General features: G+C 31.4%; 3 protein-coding genes and 1 non-coding gene across 4 annotated transcripts; all 4 read right to left on the bottom strand.

Annotated features, from left to right (window-relative positions):
* Window positions 1-198: 198 nt before the first annotated feature.
* On the bottom strand, window positions 199-3,039 carry LOC101261260 (lignin-forming anionic peroxidase). The gene is made up of 4 exons (XM_004228623.5): window positions 2,759-3,039; window positions 2,035-2,223; window positions 1,421-1,586; window positions 199-819 (listed from the first exon to the last, which is right to left on the bottom strand). Exons 1-4 carry the CDS (start codon window positions 2,972-2,974, stop codon window positions 407-409), a joined length of 984 nt encoding a protein of 327 aa, XP_004228671.1. The 5' UTR covers window positions 2,975-3,039; the 3' UTR covers window positions 199-406.
* Window positions 3,040-6,847: 3,808 nt separating this feature from the next.
* Window positions 6,848-13,817, bottom strand: LOC101265950 (formate--tetrahydrofolate ligase). The gene is made up of 5 exons (XM_004228552.5): window positions 12,982-13,817; window positions 11,532-11,681; window positions 9,663-10,838; window positions 8,679-8,825; window positions 6,848-7,585 (listed from the first exon to the last, which is right to left on the bottom strand). Exons 1-5 carry the CDS (start codon window positions 13,135-13,137, stop codon window positions 7,310-7,312), a joined length of 1,905 nt encoding a protein of 634 aa, XP_004228600.1. The 5' UTR covers window positions 13,138-13,817; the 3' UTR covers window positions 6,848-7,309.
* Window positions 13,818-17,294: 3,477 nt separating this feature from the next.
* Window positions 17,295-17,367, bottom strand: TRNAA-AGC (transfer RNA alanine (anticodon AGC)). Its single transcript has one exon. It is a non-coding gene; the product is annotated as a tRNA-Ala (tRNA).
* A 232-nt stretch (window positions 17,368-17,599) lies between these two features.
* LOC101249952 (probable ribonuclease P/MRP protein subunit POP5) lies at window positions 17,600-21,144 on the bottom strand. The gene is made up of 4 exons (XM_004228672.5): window positions 20,919-21,144; window positions 18,808-18,998; window positions 18,567-18,704; window positions 17,600-18,091 (listed from the first exon to the last, which is right to left on the bottom strand). Exons 2-4 carry the CDS (start codon window positions 18,983-18,985, stop codon window positions 17,943-17,945), a joined length of 465 nt encoding a protein of 154 aa, XP_004228720.1. The 5' UTR covers window positions 18,986-18,998; window positions 20,919-21,144; the 3' UTR covers window positions 17,600-17,942.
* Between the last annotated feature and the right edge of the window lie 2,128 nt (window positions 21,145-23,272).

Below are 23,272 nucleotides of genomic sequence, written 5' to 3'. Positions count from 1 at the left end.
CAATCTGTTAAAAGTTTGATTGATCTACGTTATTTTTCGTTTGAAAAAGAAAAAGTTCATTCATGCATGAATGAACTAAACTTTAATTTCGCAAATGACGTAAATGAGTTTTTCTCATAATTCAACGATATATTTGAATTTGAAAAAAATTTTAAAAAAAAAAAGAAAACAAGAAGAATAACTTGAAGTACTCCAAAATGAATAGATGGTAAAACATCATTATTGGAATTTTTATTTTAGCAAATAACATTGTCTTATTTAGGAACATTGTTATTTCACCACACATTACGACAAACAACCAGAATAAAACGTACGTAAACTTTACTCCTATCTTTACGGGAGTTTCATCACACATTACATTTACATAAATAACATACATACATACATAGAATTAAATAGGATTACATTAATTAATCCTCTTGCAATCTTTCCTAATCTCTCCATTAGTACCTGTTAATGGACTAATATTTCCCAATTTAATCATTGAACAAACAAAATCATCAAAGAACTTGTGTTGATTATTTGCATAATTAGTCACAATTGAAATTGTACTAGATCCAGATGTAGAAAACAATTCTTGATCAGTTTGAAGTAACCCTTGATGATTTTTAAGATTTGTAAAATAATAATTATCAAATTCATCTGGAGTTGATTTATCAAGATTAGCAAAAGTACCACCATTTCCACCTTGTGGACAAAGTCTTTGTAATGTTTTTAAATAATTAGAGTCTATGGTTGGATCAGGTCTACCACTTCCACTAAAGTTGAAAAGTCTTTGATTGAATGTTCTACATCTTGCTCTTCCAAATGTATGTGCCCCTACACAATCAAAAAAAAAAAATATTTATACGATCAGATTACTCGTAATCAATGTATAAAAAAAGATCATAGGGTAGTTTGATGTACAAAGCACTTCGTGTTAATAAATACCGAAAAAAGATCGCAGCGTATTGAGAGGTGTAATGTAGATGATTTACGATTCGAACCAGTGACTTATAGATAACACGAAAACAACTACTTCAAATTACAAGTATTTATAAACATTGATGGGCAAGTTAGGGTAAATGGTACTTCCTTCGTTTTGATCTACGTGAAGGTGTTTGATTGGACGCAAAAAAATTTAGAATGAAACGAAGATTTTTGAACCTTGTAGGCTAAAATAAATTATAGGTATTTATGAGGTGATAAATTATTTTGTTAAGAGTAAAATGATATAGGAATACGTTATTCTTTTTTTACGGACTAATATTATACGACATGAAATTTTACTATTGAGGGGGTGCTAAGGTCCTCATGTTCTTTAATTAGATATTTCGAGTTCAGACTCCGAAATTATAATCCTCTTAACAACGAATGCTAAAATCCCTCATATATAGTAAAAAAAAATATTATACGAATTTGAATTAATCGAATCGATTACCTGATAGAGCAACAAGATCAGTTAAATCCATTCCCTTTCTAGTGAATTGTGGTATCATAACAGCAAGGGTTTCAGTAGGGCTTGGGATATCACTATTAGCTCCACTTCTGTTTGCTGTTAAGCTGTCTCTTCTCCCTAAAGGAACTTGCCATGATGGACCTCCAGCCTGAATTTAAAAAAATAGTTCGATAAACGAAGCATTTCGTATTCAGATAGAATTAGAAAAAAGAAATGTAGACAGTTTATTTTGACGTTAACATAGATGATTACTTTTACAATTTGAATTCATGACTTATAAATCACATCAGGCGGTGGAGTCACGTATACTTGAGGCGTGTTGATCGACAGTATCTTTTTTTCGAAAAATTACACATTATAGTTAAAAATATTTTTTTATTTATATATATTACATATTGACACTTTTTGACTTACCAATAACATTATACTGTGTATAGTCTGACAAATGATTATACAAACCTTATAACTTCTACCTTCTTGAAGTAAAAAAATATATTTATTTTTCGATCAATTTTTAACTTAAGAAAATTATTTTTATTAGAATCGTTTGAAATACATGTAAAAGTAAAACGCTATGACGAAATTGTGTGATTTACCAAAACAACTCCGATTTCAGATGCAAGAGCTAAAATATCAGCACAAGAAACAACGCCAGGGCACTCATTTTCCAATGCGGTTTTAATTTCATCAACAATATCAAATCCTCCAGCACCAACATTTGGATTTGCATCTTTTTCACTTATAATTCCAGTTGCATTATTAAGTAAAATTGATCCATCACAACCCTGTATACAAAAGTTAAAATCACCATTAATTTAACTATATATGCCGAGTTACGATATATTAACAATGTAAAAAATATTTATCGTAATAAATCACTATAAACGGTACTTACAAGTTGAACTCTATGATAGCATAATTATTCTCTAACTATACCTTATCAGTGTGTAAAACTTAAACTTATACATACTATTATATCTGTCTACGTTGCTCGGACTTTTTAAAAACGTCAATGAATCCGTGTTGAATCCTCCAAAATAGTGTATTTTTTAAGGATTTAACGCAAATACAACATTATTTTTAATGAGTATGAACAATATAACTATTAGTGCATATTATTTAAATCTTTAGTTAAATATAATCCATAATTATATGTTAAACTACAATGTTGTTAGTTAATATAAAAATTATTTACGTTGTCAATAACGTAATGTATCAAGACACATAAACATGCACATGAAATGAAACCATATGTTAAATAGTAACATTAGTAAAAGAAATTGAAAATCATGTTTTTTTTTTCTAATGAAATTAACGTACGTTAACGAAGCAATCATGAAAATGAAGACGAATAATTTTGGCCCCAGCTCGAACATCTCTACGTTGAATTTGCTCCATAACATCACGTACAATGTGTATGACATTTGGGCAAGTGCAATCATAAAATGTAGGAGTTAATTTATAATGAGCATTTGATACTCCAAAATTAATTGAAACCAAGAAGAAAATTGCTAAAATAAATCTTAAAAAAGACATAATTAATAATTGAAACAATTTTGTTTGTTTTTTTAATTAAATCTTGTTTTTCATGTTTTAGAATACTTAAAAGAAGTTGCTATTTATAGAGAATTTAGAAGTGAAGTAGAAATTCTCTTGGTTACATATGTCATGTAGCTACCACCAAAAATGTTTGTGGTTGAATAGTATATTACGAAGATGAATTCAGAATTTTAAATTTATCGATTTAAAATATATTCTAAAAGATATAGTTTATTGGCATTTATTTGTATATATATTAACTGAATTTTGAATTTCCTAAGTGGTAAGTATTTTTTAATCTATAGTCAAAGATTTCGAGTTCAAATTTCAGTGGAGGTAAAAAGACTATGTGATTCCCGTCCGTTCAAGTCTTGATGGATAAAGTCTTAATAGAGACGGGGCTAAAATTTAAAGCTTATGAATTTAGAGTTATTGAAATCTTAATAATTAGTGTATATTAAAGAATAATACAGAATTCGAACCAAAAATTATTGAGTTCGATCAAAATAATTGTCGATCGATGTTCCTTAGATAGAATATTTGATACATGTACAAGGTGCATGTAATTATTGACACATATGGTTATCAAAAAATAAAATATAGCTCTCGGGTTCAAGTTTTAAGTAAAATATTGTTTTAGATATCTTAAAATATGACTTTCTATCACGGATAAAAATTAATCAAATTTTAAAATAGATATCGATCTTTCGGAGTGATTCAAAAACACATTAAATGTTATAGCTATTAATGTGAGAAAAATTAGATAGGAAAATGTACATACATCCAATTAGCCGCCATGCCACTATTTCTAAAGAAAACAACATGATAATTTTATATATATATATATAGTCCAAAAAGGATATAAATTTGAATACAATTTGATAATTTAATTTGTGATTGTTATTGCAAGGACAAATAATTGGTTAAGTAGGGAAAAGATTTAATAAGAAATGATGTGGAGAATAAATTCTTGACATGAAGTAATGTCTTTAAAAAAAAATTATTAATGTTATGGTATATGTTATTTTAATTTTTTATTCGATTTTCGATATTTATTTTGAAGTAATAGTAAATTTTTATACGTGTTAAAAGCATTCGACGTTGTTCTATTCAATATGTGCTTTAAGATTTAGTTAATCTTAATTTATGCACGAAAAAATTTCACTTTATAGAATAGCGTGTATTTGATATTTGGTATCGTTAAAGCCTAACTAATTATTTCGACCCATGCTGAATTTCTTCTTTCTTTGGAAGGTAAAGCACAATTGATGTTCAATATTCATTTATAGGTCTGGCTAATCTTGATTCGTACTGAAGAATTATGTTTTGAAGGGTAAAACGATTTCGCGGATCTGATTAATCTTGATTTATGTTTGAAAATTTTTGATTTAGAGGGTGAAGTCCATACATTTAGGTATCTGATAATTTAGAACTTGACTAATATATATGATCTGGATATTAAAATTCTTCGTATAAAAGGAGACTTAGTTTACAGAGTTTGAACTTTAAAATCTCTTATATTAATGATGGAGGACTACTAACCGCATCATGATTTGGAATCGAGATTTAAACTTTACGAGTTCTTAATTATTATATATATAAATGGAGTTTATTATTAATCTAAAATTTAAATCAAAAATACTGAGATCAATCGAACTCACATATAGGCTTTTAGCTCCGTCCCTAAATTCCACTCCCATGTGGTGTATTTGTAAATTAAATTACATATTTTCGGTGGACTTGAATGCATTATTTTTAAAAATTTTAACATATAATTTTTTTTATAAAAAAACATGCTTAATTATGTGATTAAGACAACTATATTGTTTTGATTTAATTACTGTATCTCATTATTAATGCGTGATTAGTGATTACTATAATTGAACGCAGTCAAATTAAGCTTGAATAAACAATATGATTAAGACATGATAAATATATTTGATTTGATCCGTCTAAATCCGATATGATCTCTTTATTTGTCAGCACTAAATATACGTGTAATTTTACTTATACGTTAAATAATATTTAAATGAATTTAAATTTAAAATTTATAAGTTACGAATTCTATAAAACCTTAAAGTAATTTGAATACTAAATTTAGGATTTGTGCATATTAGATCAATTTGTACTGTAAATATAAAATTTAAAATTAAAATTATTAAATTTTATCGAATTGATATCAATAGTAAATTAGTTCAAAAATATACATCATGAAATCACAATCAAAAAAACACGTAATAATAATAATTATTATATTTAAGAGAAGCCACCTACTAATTTTTTGCATGATAGCTGTCTTTATTTTTGAAATTTTGTCTAAATTTTTTTTTTATCTACTATTATTAGTATTAGTATTATTATCTTATATTTCTATTTTACTATTTATTTATTTTTTAAATTTCGATTATTGTATTATTTTGTGTGGCTATTATTTCTTTGTCTCATTTCTTTTCCGTTTAGTTCATTAATGTATTTTGTATCCGTATTGATTTTCATATATTTTACTGAAGTTGAGGGTCTATTGGAAATTATTTCGTAAGATAGGAATAAGATTGCATAAAAATCATCTTCGTAGACCTCATGTGTGAAATTCCACTGAATATAAAATTTGAACCAAGAAAATTGGCACTCTTTCTCATATTTTGTGTATGCGAATATTATTGAATATATATTTAAGGTTTCGAATTATAATTTAATTTTAGGCCACATATTATATCGTCATGTACACGTGTATGGCTATAAATTTGAATGAGTTTTTAATTTGTTAGGCTAAAAAAATAAGTGATATTTCAAATATGTCACTCTTAAAACAAAGAAAAAAAGAAAATAACAACAAATTCATTAAAGATTTGACGTTGATATTCAATAAAAGATGCAAATATAATACAAAGAAAAAAACGTCACGCATATTGATATTGAACGGAAGTCTTGAAGTATCGATAAAATTTATCTTTTCATGTAATTTATAAATTATGAATTTGCTGCTACTGATATAAAATTTGTGTATCAAAATATATTTAATAGAATTTTTACATCGTCACATCTTTTTTTACCTATTATACGAGATATGACATTGTTTATAAAATTTGTATATCAAAATTTGTTTAATAGAGTTTTTACATCGTCACATCATTTTTACCTATTATACGAGATATGACATTGTTTATAAAATTTGTATATCAAAATTTATTTAATTGAATTTTTACATCGTCACATCATTTTTACCTATTATACGTGATAGTGACATTGTTTGTTAAAGTGACAAAGAATATCAAAGTAATTAACAATTTTAATTTAGAATTTAAAAAGTTAAATAATATGAGTTCTTGAAATTGTAAATTAAGAAAAAAAGCAAATTTAGAAGGGTTGAAGGATAAATACGTATTTACCCAGGTATTTACTCCAAATCAATAAAAGCTATCATATTTAAATGATTTAATAAAGTGAGAATACACAAACTTACATTGATTTCGTGTAAACACGAGTAATAACAAAAAAAAAGTTAAAACTTTAAACAATAATATACATGTTTGAAGTTAGGTAAAAATAACTAAAACTTCAGTAATACGTGCTTAAACATTAGTCGTTGCGTGTTTTAAGTTGTTCTAAAGTGGATATTATTCGTTCGATGGAACCAAAAGTTAAAATTTTGATAGACAAGGGATCGATAGAAACTTCTTTCGAGTATTGGGCCAGACCGGGTCATTTCTCAAGAACGATAGCTAAAGGGTAGACGTAAAAAAAAAAATTAAGATACAAGTTAAATAATGGTCAAATCACTTCATTGGGCTTTTTTTTTTCTTTATTTATTGGGCTTGCTCTAAGCCATGATGTTGATTCAAATAGCCAAAAGTTAATAGGATAACCACATTTGGCAGAAATACACACAACATTGCAAAACATGACCACTTATTACAAGAATTATTCTTTTGCACACAAATTTGTAATCTTTGTGCAAGATTCACAACATATACTACACTAATTATACAGCACTTATCTAAGAAAAATGTAGTAGAGACAACAAGAATTGTGTACGATTCGCGAAAACGATGGTAAAGAGAGGCAAGGCCCTTTTAAACGAACCTCGAATAGTCTTAACAACTCATCATGATCACTCACATTCATGTTTATTCAATCAACGTCGGGCAGTAGAACTGCAGGTGTTCGTTTACACTGATTCTACGACAACAATAAGAAACACAGAAGTGGTTCGGGGCAGTACCGTTATTAGCTGAGCACTGTAGAGGAGGAGAAGGAAGTCTAGAACTTGACAAACTCTTCACTTCTGCCAAAACACAGTAAAACAACCACACCACACTTTTTTTTGGATGTTCAAGAAAGACCGATTACCTTTCCAGTAGATGTGTCGATGTCAATCTCGTAGAAACAAGGCCTCGTAGGCAAACCAGGCATTGTGCTCATTGTTCCAACAAGAGGATAAATGAATCCTGCGCCAATGCTTGCTCTAACGTCCCTGATGGGCAGGATGAATCCACTAGGAGCGCCCTTCTTCCCGGCATCATGTGAAAATGAATATTGTGTTTTCGCCATGCAAATTGGCAGATTTGTAAATCCTTGTTTGGTATACATCTCAATCTGTTTCTCAGCCTAAATAGCAAAAGATATCAAAGTCCTTGTTAATAATATTTGACCAAATGTATGTAACTATGCTTTCAACCTATAATGCTTGGACTTCTCCAAAATGTTGCGGCGTGTGTGTCGGATCTTTCAAAAGTAGAGAATTTTTGGAGGATCCAATACGGGTAAAACAACATCCTTGGAGAGCCCATGCAACATAGCTTTCAACAATATCGAAGTTTTCTATCAGACTATGAACTACAGAACAATCCAATGTTGTCAAAGGTGTGCTTAAGCCCTAAAGCGAGGCTTAAAACGTTGTTGAGCATTTCACCTCACTTAATGTTCGATTCAGTGTCATTGTTCTAAGGCATACATTTCCTTGTCAATGACCCTCTTATGAAGAGGCGACACGAAACAAGTAATATTTTACTTTATTGTAATAGAAAATTCAGTTTCTTACTTCATATATTTGTCATCCATGCTTATAATTGTTAATTAGTTTTGAACTAAACACACACACACACACACACATATATATATTCTCACTTTGCACCTTTTTTCATTAAAGCCTACGCTTTATTTGCACTTTGTGCTTAAAGCTCCAACAAACCTTAGAAATTTCTTGCGCTTTTTGCTTTTAATAACACTGGAAAAATCTCAAACGCAGTGATAGTTTCTATGTTCTGATGCCGCTTAATCTATATACTTACAGTAAAAAAGGTGACCACTCTTACCTTTGATTTTACTTTTAGATTCATTAACTCGACTCGGTCCTACCAACTCACAGAACAAGTAACAGATAACAGGCGTTACAAAGCAAAGCATCTACGAAATGTAAACTTAACTCTCACATCTGTAGCAACTATAAAAGATGTTTAACAGCAAATTGCTTTTATGAATTTGTGTATGTACGTACAAAAACAACAACAAAATACCCAGTGTAATTCCACAAATGAGAACTGGGAAGGGTGGTGTGTATGCAGGCCTAACCCCTACCTTAAAAAGGTAGAGAGGTTGTTTCCTATAAACCGTCAGCTCAAAATAATGTTTACGTCATAAAGAAAGACAAATACATTAGAAAGGAAGTGCAGCAATAGGTATGAGCAATAGAACAATATACCTCTTCAGAGTACTCTACTCCATCAGCACCATATGATTTTGCTATTGCCTCTATTTTATCTTTGATACCTATATCCAGCGGGTACAGGAATTTTAGTGACTGTTTTGCATTCTCACAGGCCTTCTGAACTGCGATTCCGAGGTCCACCTGAATAAACGATTCCGGCTTATCAGTATTTCAGATTAGCAACTAGTAATCCCATAGCAAAACGGTCAACAAAACACATGTACAAGTTTTTCATGTTATTGTTCAAATAAGGATGGAGGATTGAAACAACTTAGAAATTCTTATAAGGTCATATCTTTATTACATCACATGAACTCATGCCAAAGTGTGAGAATCTTCAATCTAATAAACTAGTCCCAAACGAATATAAAACTTTCAATTGATTAACACTCCTAAACCACAAAGATCTATGAGGCGTGGCTAGATAAGTACATAGTTCCAATTCCAAAGTTGTTCAGTATAGAGTAGAAAGCTTCTGACTTGCTTCTTTTTGTTCATTCTGAGATAATAAACAATTAGTGCGGCCATTATGACAAACAAAATTAGCTTCAAGCTCTTGCTATAACAAAAGAATGGACCGCCAATCATGCATACATTATTGGCTCTATCATCAATTTGTTAGGATATTTAGTAAGTCCTGAACAAAGTATTCTGCAGAAAAGTATATTGACAATTTGGATAAAGGCTTCTCTTCTCTGAATATTTTGAGCTTTTTAGCATGTATTCTGTTTTGAATTAAACATTCTATTCAGTTATGTTGCTCGGACTTTATAAAAATGCCAATGGGTGCTTGTCAGATTCTCCAAAAGTAGTGTACTTTTGGAGAACCCGACATGGGTGCAGCATCAAAAGTAAAGAGTCCGTGCAACTTAGCTTTTCAGACATCTTTTTTTGTTTTTTAAATTCTTTTTGTGTGTGCAGGAGGGTAGGGAAATGAGCACTGATCGACAGAGGCCCAATACTACATGGAAGACTTACCGCTCCTTTGCCACCATGGGCATGATGAGTACAAATTACTGAATCAAATGCTCCTGCAGCTAATGCAGCATTTTTAACTGCATTTAGTTCTGCTTCAGTATCAGTTGAGAATGCATTGACGGCAACCACAACATTTACACCATAAGCTTTTGTATTTGAAATATGCCTAGCAAGATTCACACAACCAGCTTCCACTAGTCCGAGATTCTCAGTTACATAGGCCTTGTCGAGAGGCTTTCCAGCTGTGACTTGAGGTCCTCCACCATGCATTTTAAGGGCTCTTACTGTGGCCACAATAATAGCGCACTGTGGTTTCAAGCCACTATATCGACATTTGATGTTCATAAACTTCTCTGTCCCAATATCAGAACCAAAGCCAGCCTCTGTGACCACAAAGCCACCAGGTCCTACGAGCTTTAATGCAATCTTGTCAGCAACAATAGATGAATTTCCATGAGCAATATTTGCAAACGGACCGGCATGAACAAGAACAGGGGTGCCCTCAAGAGTCTGCATAAGAGTAGGATTAATGGCATCTTTCATCAAAACAGTCAAAGCGCCTCCAACCCCAAGATCATCAGCTGTAACTGGATCACCGGCCTTGCTATTCCCGACTACCATTTTCCCCAGCCTCTCTCGCATATCAGCTAGTGATGTCGTGAGGGCTAGAACTGCCATTATTTCACTAGCAACTGAAATGTCAAATGCTGTCTCCCGGACCATCCCCTTCTCTTCAGGTCCCTGACCGATGGTAATTTTTCTCAAAAACCTATCATTGACATCCATGACTCTTCTCCATGTGACGGAAGCAGGATCTATATCTAGCCTAGCAAATTTACTGCTCTCTTCAGGAGTAAGGTCTTCGGGGGCCGTCTTGTCAATACCAAGTTTCTTCAAACGCCTAAACATAATGTCACAGAACTTCCGTTTACCTTCTTTATTTGGTGGGCATAACCTGTTAAAGAGAGCCTTGTCAGACTGCGTAGATTCATGGAAGATTCGTGTATCAATCGCAGCAGCCAGAAGGTTATTTGCTGCTGTTATTGCATGAATATCTCCAGTTAGGTGGAGATTGAACTCATCCATTGGTATAACTTGACTGTAACCACCTCCTGCAGCACCACCCTTGATTCCGAATGTTGGTCCTTGTGATGGTTGGCGGACACATGTCACAACCTGAGAGCACCAGGTGGGAAGGAAACTTTTTATCAAATAACATGACAACAATAACCATGCGTTATGATTAAATAAAAAAATGCATGTACATCATTTCATCAGCTGCTCAGCTATAAGTTACTGTTTTAACTTTAGCTAAGAATACAATCCTGCATGTATACAAGATAAACTTGATATCTAGATAGGGTTTTACAGTCTCTAAGAAACTTGGGACAAAAAGAGGAAGATATGAGCGAGCAATTAAGCAAAAAGGAACAACCAACTATATCCTTTGTCCAAGACTTCTCTTCTAATTGCATTATATTTCATGGGGGAGAGAGGGCCAGGTAGCACCAATATAGACAAAAAGCACATCTTAATTGGATTAGTGAACAAGATTCCATCAAAATACAAGACAATGAAGACTCTGACTCGAATAACAGAATCTAAATCTTGATTCAGAGACCTCAAAAATGAAAAACACTTTTCCTTATCTATCCAACTTCTCAACGTATTTTTCAACTTCTCTCTGATGTCCATCAAAACCAAGTAATAATACCACATTTCTTCATTTATCTATTATCCTTCTTTATAAATTCAAATGACAACAGATATTAGTTTACAAGCATATATTAGCTTAAAGTTAAGACACAGTTAACGCTTCATTTTCTCTAAGTAGGTGAGACGGACATCCTATCGGTAATTCAAAGTTACCTTTTTATCAAGGAAAGCTCCCAAAGCCTGGCAAAGACCAACTGTGGTAGTAGACTTCCCCTCTCCAAGAGGGGTTGGAGTTATTCCTCCAACCACCACATAATACCCATCCTCACTTCCTCCAACCTCATCAAGCACGGATAAGAGCACCTAGAATCACAAAAAATTCGACATATCAGATCACCAACTATAAAAGAAAAGTCAATATAGTAATATACACAAAGCGGATTTCACATCACATTCATGAGTATAACACTTCATTATAGTCAAAGAAACTCAATTTTGAAAAACTGCAAAATCAAAGTACCTGAGAAGTAATAATCACTCATCAACAAAAAGCAGTACTACAACATATGAATGATCCTTCCCATCTGTCCTAGGGTCCTAGCCTTGGAATTAGTCGAGGATCCCAAAGATGGCCCGTACACCACGGTAATCAAGAAAAAACATATGAATACTCCTAAGCAATCCATATTTACATTGGATAAGACCAATAGTTACCATGTAATTGACTACATACTGATGGAGAAGAAATAAACTTCTTTTGTTATTGAGAACATACAAGGAACCACATCTATGCATCTCAATTACATTACTCTTCTATGCAAACCAAGCAAAATCTAAAAAATTATCAGCACTTAAGAGCAGAAGAGTATAGCATAACAATACACTGGGGCAGAGCTACCCTTATTCGCAGGGAGTTGATTGACATCCCTCCATCGGAAAAATTACAGAGTCAAGAAGTCAAAAAGAATTTATGTCTATACATGTTGAATCTTGTTGGCTTCTTCATGTTTAGTTCTTTATATTTTGAATCTTCTTAACGAAATCCTAATGCTAACACTACCAATAAACATCTATTCTTCTAAGCACCAGTCAACATAGATTACCAAAGTAAAACCAAAATAATACAGCACAGTACAAATTCAAACACATTTTTTCTTAATTCCAGTTTTCTTCAACAAAGAAAGTAACTTTATGAGATAATAACTAATTAGTTAAGCGACCATCTGAAAAACAAACTCAAACATATCTTTAACACATGCATCTACATTCAATGGTAACATGTACTACCTAGGCTTTATACTTCTCATACAAATCATAATGGTGATTGGTGAGAGCTAAGATTGAGCTCTTGAACAATCAGAAATATGAAGATGTCAAAAATATGTATATATACTACATCTATGTTGAATCTTATTAGCTTATTCATGTTTAGTTCTGACTCTACCACTGCCAATCAACATATATTACTAAAGTAAACCAAAATAATACAACTGAGTGAATACAAGCAAAAATCCAACAAAGACTCTCAAAAGGTCACCTTTTTTTTTCTAATCCCAATTTTCTCTAACAAAAATACTAACTTTCCGAGATAATAACTATTAGTTAAGCAACCATAACTCGAATATATCTTTAACACATGAATCTACATTTAAAAAAGCATTACCTTGGCTTTATACTTCCCATACAAATCATAATGCTGAGAGCTAAGATTGAGTTCTTGAGCAATCTCAGAAATATGAAGAGGTTCAACAGAGTTAGCAATATCTATATCTGCTGGAACAGGAGAAACAACTTCAAGTTTCCTTGTTGTCTTTCCCATGATTTCTTATACACCCCTTATCTAAAAACTTCAAAATCTTGATTTTTCCTTCAATGGGTGTCTCCAAGATTGGATTTTTAGGTTCAAAATGAAGAAAAAAAGAGTCCAAAGTCAATTATTGGCAATGGGGTATGTGAGAAAAAGCTAAAAAAAAAAAGTTGTTGGCTTTGCTGAAGAGATGTTGACGCTTTGGCTTAGATTAATCTTAATTTGAGGCCTTTCCTGAAAAGAATTCTATCTAATGTGTGATGGATGCATCGAACTTTGTGCCATCCAACATAGATTTTTGTGGATGAATTGAGTTTTAGCCAACAATTAGCGTGGGTGGGCGGGTGGGCGAGTGGGCGTCGGTTTGAGCGTATTATATTATTTGTATAATTTTTTTAATTTTATTGATATCTTGTTAAATGTATATAAGATCTGGTTAAATTTAAATTCATGCATAACAGAGCACGTTTTCGTGGATGCATTGAACTTTGTGCCATCCAACATAGATTTTTGTCGATGAATTGAGTTTTAACCAACAATTAGGGTGGGTGAGTGGGTGAGTGGGCGTGGGTTTGAGCGTATTATATTATTTACGTAATTTTTTTAAATTTTGTTGATATCTTATTAGATGTATACAAGATCTGGTTAAATTTGACTTGATGCATCGCAAAGCACGTTTTCGTGGATGCATTGAGCTTTGTGCCATCCAACATAGGTTTTTGTGGATGAATTGAGTTTTAGCCAACAATTAGGGTGGTGGGGGTGGGGGCGGGGTATTATATTATTTGTGTATTTTTTTAAATTTTGTTGATATCTTATTCGACGCATATAGGATCTGGTTAAATTTGAATTCATGCATAGCAGAGCACATTTTCGTGGATGCATTGAACTTTGTGCCATCCAACATAGATTTTTGCGGATGAATTGAGTTTTAGCCAACAATTAAGGTAGGTGGGTGGGTGGGTGGGGTTGGGGTATTATATTATTTGTGTAATTTTTTAAATTTTGTTGATATCTTATTCGACGCATATAGGATCTGTTTAAATTTGAATTCATGCATCGTAGAGCACGTTTTCGTGGATGCATTGAACTTTGTCCATCCAACATAGATTTTTGTGGATGAATTGAGTTTTAGCCAACAATTAAGGTAGGTGGGTGGGGTGGGATATTATATTATATGTGTAATTTTTAAAATTTTGTTTATATCTTATTTGATACATATAGGATTTGATTAAATTTGAATTCATGTACTATGGAGCACGTTTTCCGAGGGTAACACTCTCACATGATCTTTTTACTCTCATAGACTTAAAATATTTACACTTGACACGTAAAATTTGGGCAAGTTGCAAAATGAAAGTCGGGAAAGTTATTTTGAATTCCATTTTGAGATTTTAGGTCTAATATCTTATCGAAATTCTCTCAATATATGAAGAATTAGAATATGCATAACTCCTATCAAATTGAAGGTCTACAAGTCTCGTTTCCAATACACTAAACCGCCGGGCCATACGACTTCAAAATAACGAGATATTTATATTTTTGTGGGACTGCACAAACAGGTACCTCGATTCGGGTCCACTGGCCCCTAAGTCGATGGTCCTGGTCCTCCTAGCTCCCCAAATCGGTGGTCCTTTATATAATATTCAATTATTGTTTGTTTCAATTTATATTATATAAATTAATTATTTTCAAAAATAAAATTTAAAAAAAATCTATTAAAATATGTCTATGTTACTATAAAAATATGTGATAAAGATAGAATATCATATTATATTTATCTCCGTTCAATTTATACAATATAATTTCAGTAAACATAATATTTTTTTAAAAAAAACTTTATCAACCTTAAATCTACTTTTATATATATGTCATGATAAAGTATGCATTAAAGTTACAAATGGGACAATTAAGAATTATAGTGAAATAGATATGATCTCTTATTTTTAATAAAATAATTTTGAGGATAAAAATTATTCATTAAAAAGTGTTTTTTTCTAATTAGTCTTACACAATAAAAAATCAGAGTTAATGGGTATTTTTTATTCTATAAAATAAAAATGATAATAGCTATTTTTTAAAATAAATTATTTGCATTGAGATTGATGAACATATATTACTCCCACTTTACTGGTAAATTTAAATATGTCAAATAGAATCCATCATGAAGATTCTCTTTCAAAATATTAATTTAAAATTATTCACTTTTATTTTTTTACTCACGGGACATATTCGTTTATTTATTTTTAAAATTTATGATTAAAAATAGAAAATTATACTTATATGTCTATTAAAAATGAAAGAATTATAACTTCTTGATCCGTATACAAATAACTATCTTTTTATTTGAAATCCTTTTTCATAATTAAGAGAAAATATTTTATTTTTTTAGAAGTAAAGAACGATTGAAATTAACCATTAATAAGAGATCGTTGAGTCTAAGAAAATAAAGTGTAGTTGGATGCAAATACGCAAAGTAAGATGAAGTTCATAAGTTAATGAACTATTGTACTAGTCAGGACTAAAAGCGCGATTAATTAAATGTTTACTGATAGCCTGCTGTGTTATTCATTTTTATAGTCGTATTTAATCAAAATTAATCAACGTTTCTATTATAAGACAAGAAAAAAGTGATTTATATTAAATGGATTAAGTAATATAAATAAATACTTTATATTAACTATTTCCAAAGTCAATAAAAAAATAATTATAAAAAAATAATTAAGTGATCGTTGAGTCTAATGGAATAAAGTGTAGTTGGATGTAAATACGTAAAGTAAGATAAAATTCATAGGTTAATAAATAATTGTACTAGTTGATTTTGGACTAAAAGTGTGATTGATTGAACGTACTCTAATAGCATGCAACATTGTTCATCTGTAATCGTATTTTAATCAAAATCAATCAACATTTTCATTATAAGACAAGAAAAAAGTGATTTATATTAAATAGATTAATTAATATAAATAAATACTTTATATTAACTATTTCCAAACCCAAAAGAAAATAATTATAAAAACTTAATTAAGTGATCGTTGAGTCTAAGGGAATAAAAGTTTGGATGTAAATACGTAAAGTAAGATGAAGTTCATAGGTTAATAAATAATTGTACTAGTCGATTTTGGACTAAAAGTGTGCTTAATTGAACGTACTCTCATAACCTGCAACATTGTTCATTTGTAATCGTATTTTACTCAAAATTAATCATAAGACGAGAAAAAAGTGATTTATATTAAATGGATTGATTAATATAAATAAATTCTTTATATTAACTATTTCCAAAGTCAATAAAAAATAATTATAAAAACTTAATTAAGTAATCGTTGAGTCTAAGGGAATAAAGTGTAGTTGGATGCAAATACATAAAGTAAGATGAAATTCATAGGTTAATAAATAATTGTACTAGTCAATTTTGGATTAAAAGTGTGATAGATTGAACGTACTCTAAAAGCCTACAACATTGTCCATTTGTAATCGTATTTTAATCAAAACTAATCAACATTTATTATAAGACAAGATAAAAGTGATTTTTATTAAATGGATTAATTAATATAAATAAATACTTTATATTAACTATTTCCAAAGCCAAAAAAAAATAATTATAAAAACTTAATTAAGTGATCGTTAAGTCCAAGTTGAATGCAAATACGTAAAGTAAGATGAAGTTCATAGGTTAATAAATGTTGTACTAGTCGATTTTGGACTAAAAGTGTGCTTAATTGAACGTACTCTCATAACCTGCAACATTGTTCATTTGTACTAGTATTTTAATCAAAATTAATCAACGTTTTCATTATAAGACAAGAATAGTGATTTATATTAAATGAGTTAAGTAATATAAATAAATACTTTATATTAACGATTTCCAAAGTCAATAAAAAAATAATTATAAAAACTTAATTAAGTGATCGTTGAGTCTAATGGAATAAAGTGTAGTTGGATGTAAATACGTAAAGTAAGATAAAATTCATAGGTTAATAAATAATTGTACTAGTCGATTTTGGACTAAAAGTGTGATTGATTGAACGTACTCTAATAGCGTGCACCATTGTTCATTTGTAATCGTATTTTAATCAAAATTAATCAACATTTTCATTATAAGACGAGAAAAAAGTGATTTATATTAAATGGATTAATTAATATAAAAAAATTATAAAAATTTAATTAAGTGGAGATGCGGGGTATCGATCCCCGTACCTCTCGCATGCTAAGCGAGCGCTCTACCATCTGAGCTACATCCCCATTTTGTTTACAATTTATTTTTCAAAAAATAAAAAATATTACACAATAAAATATAAAATTATTTTATTTTACATTTGATTATGAGTATTGATTAATCTAAAGTTTTTCTTACCCTACTATTTGTATTAAAATAGTGGAAACTATCTTTTATCTTTATCTATCTCGTCCCGCATACCAAACGACTCCTTAGAGTAATAATATCAAAAAAATATATACGATTTCTAATAAGCGATTGAAACAAAGAGAATGTTATTGCAGAAGTGTATATCAGAGTCAGAGTTGAGCGCCTTTCTAATAAACCTAACAAAATTCTTAACATATAATACATATTTTAACAAACTCTCGTGTAGCACTCACAATCTTAGAGTTGGAAGTACAGGGTCCAACTCCCAACATCATTTTAATGAACCATCAAGTTTTTGAAGGTATTGATGTACAGTTAACAGTTAGAGAAAAAAAAACATACAAAATCGAAACCAATTAACGATCAAAAAGAGACCACGTTGTCATGACTTGGTAACCGTGGTGTAGGGGCTAGCTTGTGCGGACAAGATGTTATGGGGAGACTTGTCATGTTAGTGTTCCAAAGCTTTGATCTTGTCGAGATAGTTCTGCATTTGCTGCTGAACCTCTGGTGTAAGGCGAGCTCCGGCCATCGACTTGTACTGTTCAAATTTGAATTCATCACATTTCAAAGCTGCAGCTCTGCATGCCCTGATACTACCTGGGAGGAGAAAATGTAAAAGCACTGTGTTATATTTGCAGCAAAGTAAACCCGACGTTAATGGTATAAGGTCTCGGGTTGTGATGGGATGATTAGAAGTCTCGGGTTCTAGCTCTGAGAATGGAAAAAATCCTCGTAGGGAGCACTTCCTCCTTTAATGGACCTCAAATAGAGGGAATCTGGATTAGTCAGGATCCCAAAGTGGTACCGGACATGCGGGAAACCCAAGAAAAATCAATCATAAAAGAATATAAGGTTATGCATCATTTAGAGAACAATGTTGAAATTATTTCAAAAGAGAACGTTTGTATTGCTCTAAGGCTATGTTGCTCGGACTCTTCAAAAGTGTCGATGAATCCGTGTCAGATTCTCCAAAAGTAGTGTATTTTAGAAGAATCCAACACGGGTATGGCATCATTTTTGTAAGATCCCGAACAACATAGCTATAAGGCACGTTTTTGACACTACAACTCACCACTTAGGTCTAGCAGGTTGAATACCACGGGGCAACTTCCTACACTCCTGACCATGGTAATTGAAGCCCAAACTTTTTGATACTCCTCTCTTGATGCTCGTATAATACAAAGTTTTGTAATTGGATTCACATACTTCACTGCACATAATATGAACTTTTGAAACTGCGCCAAGATTTCCACAAGAGGAAAACAGAGGGAAAAGCCATGCTCAAAAATAAAACTTACACTAATTAAACTCACCTTGAAATGAATTTGCTGATGAGGCGAGGCCACACTCACCAAAGTTTGTAAGAATAACGTCCCTGATGGCTTTGGTCAAGTTGAATTGAGTGATTACGATGGGTTCATCTGATGCAGTCCCTTTATTTGGATCCAAATAAACCTCCATAACTAAGTATCTATTTTTAAATCCCACCATGATCTTCTTTTACCTAGTGAACGACAGTTTAAATAACATATAAACAGATTAAATGCCTTGGTTAAGAATATGTAACTTGATACAATTGTACAAGAATAATAGGCACGTATATAATTTTTTCGGGATGAAACATCCATGAGGGAAGCAGGATCGGTTGCTTCTATAAGCTATAGTCTATATATGCAATTCCAAATCACCTTGTTATGAAGGCATAAAGTGAATTCACACGCTTAAATTGAATATAATCAGGATCAAAATTGTATGATGGATTAGCATAGTCGAAATTGGATTATTCATTTTTACAAATGTGCAATAGCACAAAAACAACAACAACAACAACATACCCATGTAATCCACCAAGTGGGATCCGGGGAGAGTAGGATGTACACAGACCTTACCTCTACCTTCGTAAGGTAGAGAGGTTATTCCCAAAAGACCCTCGGCTCAAAACAAAAGTAACATAAACAAACAATGAATAACCACAAGTAAAGAACATTGAAGTTTAAACCAAAAGGAAAAAATAAAATTCATGCATCAAACAAGAAACAATCTAAACTAAAGTGACAAGACTTTTCCTGTTCACCAAACACTCAAGTTCAGATGTGTAATATATCTATTTGACACAAACATAATACCATTTACAAAATGGTAAACATTATCAATTCAAAAGAAAACTCAAAAAGCAGATTCATAACGTCTAATTTCAACCTATTGTCAATTTAAGGACCGCAATAGGCACAAAAAAAAAAAAAGAGCAATAAGCATAGAATTAAGAAACTGACTTTCTATTTGCTCGATTCTATGTGTGATTACAACCCCAAAAAAGGTTAAAAGAACAACACTTCAGGTTTGAGAGACAACAGTTATGACCAGCGTGGAGGTTCAATGGGTCGAGAAGATCATCTGATGAGTAAAAAGAATTGCTAGTTATGTTGATTAGAGGTTAAGGTTCAATTAGTTTATGCGCAAAGGAGCAGAAGAAGATGAGAGGTTGCAGAGACTGATCGAGGATTTGGAGATACCTATGCCAAATTGCTTTGAACAGAGACTCGGTGCTATGTACATGGTCCAAATAGGGTATACATTCAGTCAGTTTGATCTATATTAGACTTAGGTTTGAGTAATTCATCTTCTCTCTAACTTTCTTATTCTTCGATTCTAGTGTTACCTGTCGTTTCCTTCACTTCAGTTATCGTACATTTTGTTGTTCCTACGTAGTACTCTTTTCTTAATTGTTTCTAGCGTGAGTTCTACACTTACTATATTTGTTTTACTTTTGAGCAAAGGACCTATCGGAAACAACATCTTAACCTCTATAAGGTAGGGGTAATACTGATTACCCACTCGATATGTTGTTGTTTGGGTTATTCATTCTTCTCGATTAATACATTCAAATCGATCAATAGGGAAAAGGTGATGATAACTATGATAATCTAGCAAAGTATAAAGTTTCACAATAATACATCTTCCCTCTTGTCTTGTTCTTCGATTTTCCTTTACTTCAGTTATCGTACATTTGTTGTTGCTACGTATTCTATTCCTAATTGTTTCTAGCATGAGTTCTTCATATTTGTTTTACTTGAGCAAAGGGCCTATCGGAAACAATATCTTAACCTTCGTAAGGTCGGGGTAAGACTACGTTCACACCACACTCGATATATTGTTGTTTGGGTTACTCATCTTTTCGATTAATATATATTCAAATCAATTCTAGCAGAGTATAAACTTTCACCAAAATACATCATCCATTACCCCATTCTTATCGCAGCTCAAGCTACAAACTACAAAACAAATCGTAACAAGATAAAATAGCTCGGATTTATGGAAATTCAAAGAGCTCAGATTCGAAATCGAGCTCTCTTATTGAGAATGCCAATCGAAGAAAATTGAAGTACGTAAAAATCAAGTTTTTGGCGTAAATCGAGCAACTTACTGAAATTCGGTAATGGAAGAAACACGACCCACGGCGGGGGAGTAGCGGCAGCAGGGCGGTGGTGGTGGCAGTTCGGCGGAAGGAAGCAGGAAGTTACGGTGGCAGTCCGGCGGAGGTCAGCGGCGGAGGTTTTTGATTATTTTTATTTTTGTTTGAAGGAAGAGGAATGGCTAATGCATTGCCCTTGGAGAAATTTGTCCACCAATTTTCTTTATACATTTTGTTCGGAATAGTTATTACATATTGTTTTATAATGTATTGTATTATTGTATATTAATATTTACATATATCCGTAATCAATTACTCCCATAGCTATAGTCTGATAATTACAATTTGTAGCTTCATGTTATATGGAGAAAAGAGGCGAGCGAGATTGAGAGAGAGGAGAGAGACGAGAGAGGGTAGATAGGTGAATTGTATATGTATATAATTATATATTATACATATGCATTTGTATATATGACAACCGAGAATGGGAGAGGGAGGAGAGAGGCATGCGAGATTGAGAGAGGGAGGGGAGAGACGAACGAGAGAGATTAGAGAGGGGGGAGAGGTGAATTATTTATGTATATAGGTTAAATAATTGTATATTATACATATGTATTTGTATATATTGGCGAATTATATATATACAAACGTAACTAATTATACAAACTCGAAGTCAGCTCACATAATTAATGTATAATGTTAGTCGCGAGTGATAATTATAGCAAACTATAGCTATGGTAAGTAATTAAATTATATAAATTTACTTAGCAGCGTAATTTTCCCTTATTGTATTGTGTTGTATCAGAGTATTATGTTTTAAAGGATATTGGACCGATTAATGCAACTATTTACTCAAATTGGACTTAACTTAAACTATTTATTAATTTGTGACTCGACCTATTTATGTTCATATCCCCTATGACGAATTAAAACATAATTATCTTTGATATCATTGGAGTATATATATATATATATATATATATATATATATATATATATATATATATATATATATATATATTAAGGAGTAACTGAGTATTGTTTCATTGAAACATTGTTTTTTTTTCTTTGATATCATAGTATCAATCATTAATTTAGCTAGTTTTCATTGAATTATTATTTCTTCCTCCTTGATACCATCAGAACATATAAAATGTTTCACTGAAACATTATATGTCCCTTTTTGATACCATCGGAGTATATATACACACTTTAATGGTATCAAAGAGTAATTAAGCAATGTTTTTATTGAAGCATTATTTTTCGTCTTTGATACCATAAGAGTGAATATATATATTGATGGTATTAAGCATCAATTTAGCTAGTTTTCACTGAATCACTATCTATTCCTCTTTGATAACATTAGAGTATATTAAAACTCTATTGGTATCAAACGGTAACAGAAGAGTTTTTCACTGAAGCATTGCATGTATCTCGTTGATATCACACTTATGTTATCCATAATTTTCGGTGATGAAAATTCGTGTGGAAGTGCATTATCACAAGTTCCATTATGTTATCCATTATCGAAATTCGCATAAACGATAGCTTGTATCACTTTTTGTCGTTATATAATGGCACACTTCTATAATTTGATGATAAACCTAAAAAAATTAGAATATCAGATAGAACTACTATTAAAAGTTAGGGTAAAGAATAAAATAGAATTTTAAAGGACAACTTTCACATATAGCAAACATAAAATTTATATTTGTACGCTATAACAAAATTTACATAATTGCGCTCCATAGCAAACATATATATCTATAATTCGCTATATATATAATTGAAGTGAATTGTATAAAACGAAGTGTACAAAACAAGAAAGGGAGAAATTATATACAATTTGAATTTGTATAAAACGAGAAAGAGAAAAAGACAAAAGAGACTTGGGCAGGGAAGTTCTTTTATTGTGTAATTATAAGTGTATAAGACAGAGATATATGTATTTGCATGTGTATATACAATTTTCTCTCGCTTTAAACAATTGACAACACAATTTATACAATTCTATTTTATAAAGCGAGAGAGGCGAGCGAAGGAAGTGATCGAGAGAGGGAGAGTGGCGAGCGAGAATATGAGGGAGAAAGGGACTGACAAACAGTTTGCTATGGAACACAAATAAATCAAACGATAGCTACTATATTTATTTTATGTTATTAGTTTGTCATTCTATACAATTATCCAAATTTTAAATTATAAGTAAAGAAAATTATATAAAATCTATAGAAATTATAATTTGCTCATTTTCCGTAGAATTATATAAAATCTAGAGAAATTTTGATAATTTTCGAGATCTTCGCAAAAATGATCACCGAAAACTTCAACTTCAAATTGAACCTAATTTTAAATGGATATAACTTACT

This window comes from Solanum lycopersicum, chromosome 1 (assembly GCF_036512215.1).
Source record: "Solanum lycopersicum chromosome 1, SLM_r2.1".
NCBI classification, from domain to species: domain Eukaryota; kingdom Viridiplantae; phylum Streptophyta; class Magnoliopsida; order Solanales; family Solanaceae; genus Solanum; species Solanum lycopersicum.
This window is presented reverse-complemented; position numbering and strand designations above follow the sequence as displayed.

Bases quoted from the DNA above. Each gene is read 5' to 3' on its own strand.
- LOC101261260 (XM_004228623.5), bottom strand. From the start codon at position 2,974: ATGTCTTTTTTAAGATTTATTTTAGCAATTTTCTTCTTGGTTTCAATT. The intron at 2,224-2,758 runs GTACGTTAATTT...TTTTGTATACAG, and splicing joins TTCATGATTGCTTCGTTAAC to GGTTGTGATGGATCAATTTT. The intron at 1,587-2,034 runs GTAAATCACACA...TTTTAAATTCAG, and splicing joins CTGAAATCGGAGTTGTTTTG to GCTGGAGGTCCATCATGGCA.
- LOC101265950 (XM_004228552.5), bottom strand. From the start codon at position 13,137: ATGGGAAAGACAACAAGGAAACTTGAAGTTGTTTCTCCTGTTCCAGCA. The intron at 11,682-12,981 runs GTAATGCTTTTT...TTGTGATTCTAG, and splicing joins ATGGGAAGTATAAAGCCAAG to GTGCTCTTATCCGTGCTTGA. The intron at 7,586-8,678 runs GTATATTGTTCT...TTTGCTATTTAG, and splicing joins GAGTAGAGTACTCTGAAGAG to GCTGAGAAACAGATTGAGAT.
- LOC101249952 (XM_004228672.5), bottom strand. From the start codon at position 18,985: ATGGTGGGATTTAAAAATAGATACTTAGTTATGGAGGTTTATTTGGAT. The intron at 18,705-18,807 runs GTGAGTTTAATT...TATTATGTGCAG, and splicing joins ATCAGCAAATTCATTTCAAG to TGAAGTATGTGAATCCAATT. The intron at 18,092-18,566 runs GTGAGTTGTAGT...TTCTCCTCCCAG, and splicing joins CAACCTGCTAGACCTAAGTG to GTAGTATCAGGGCATGCAGA.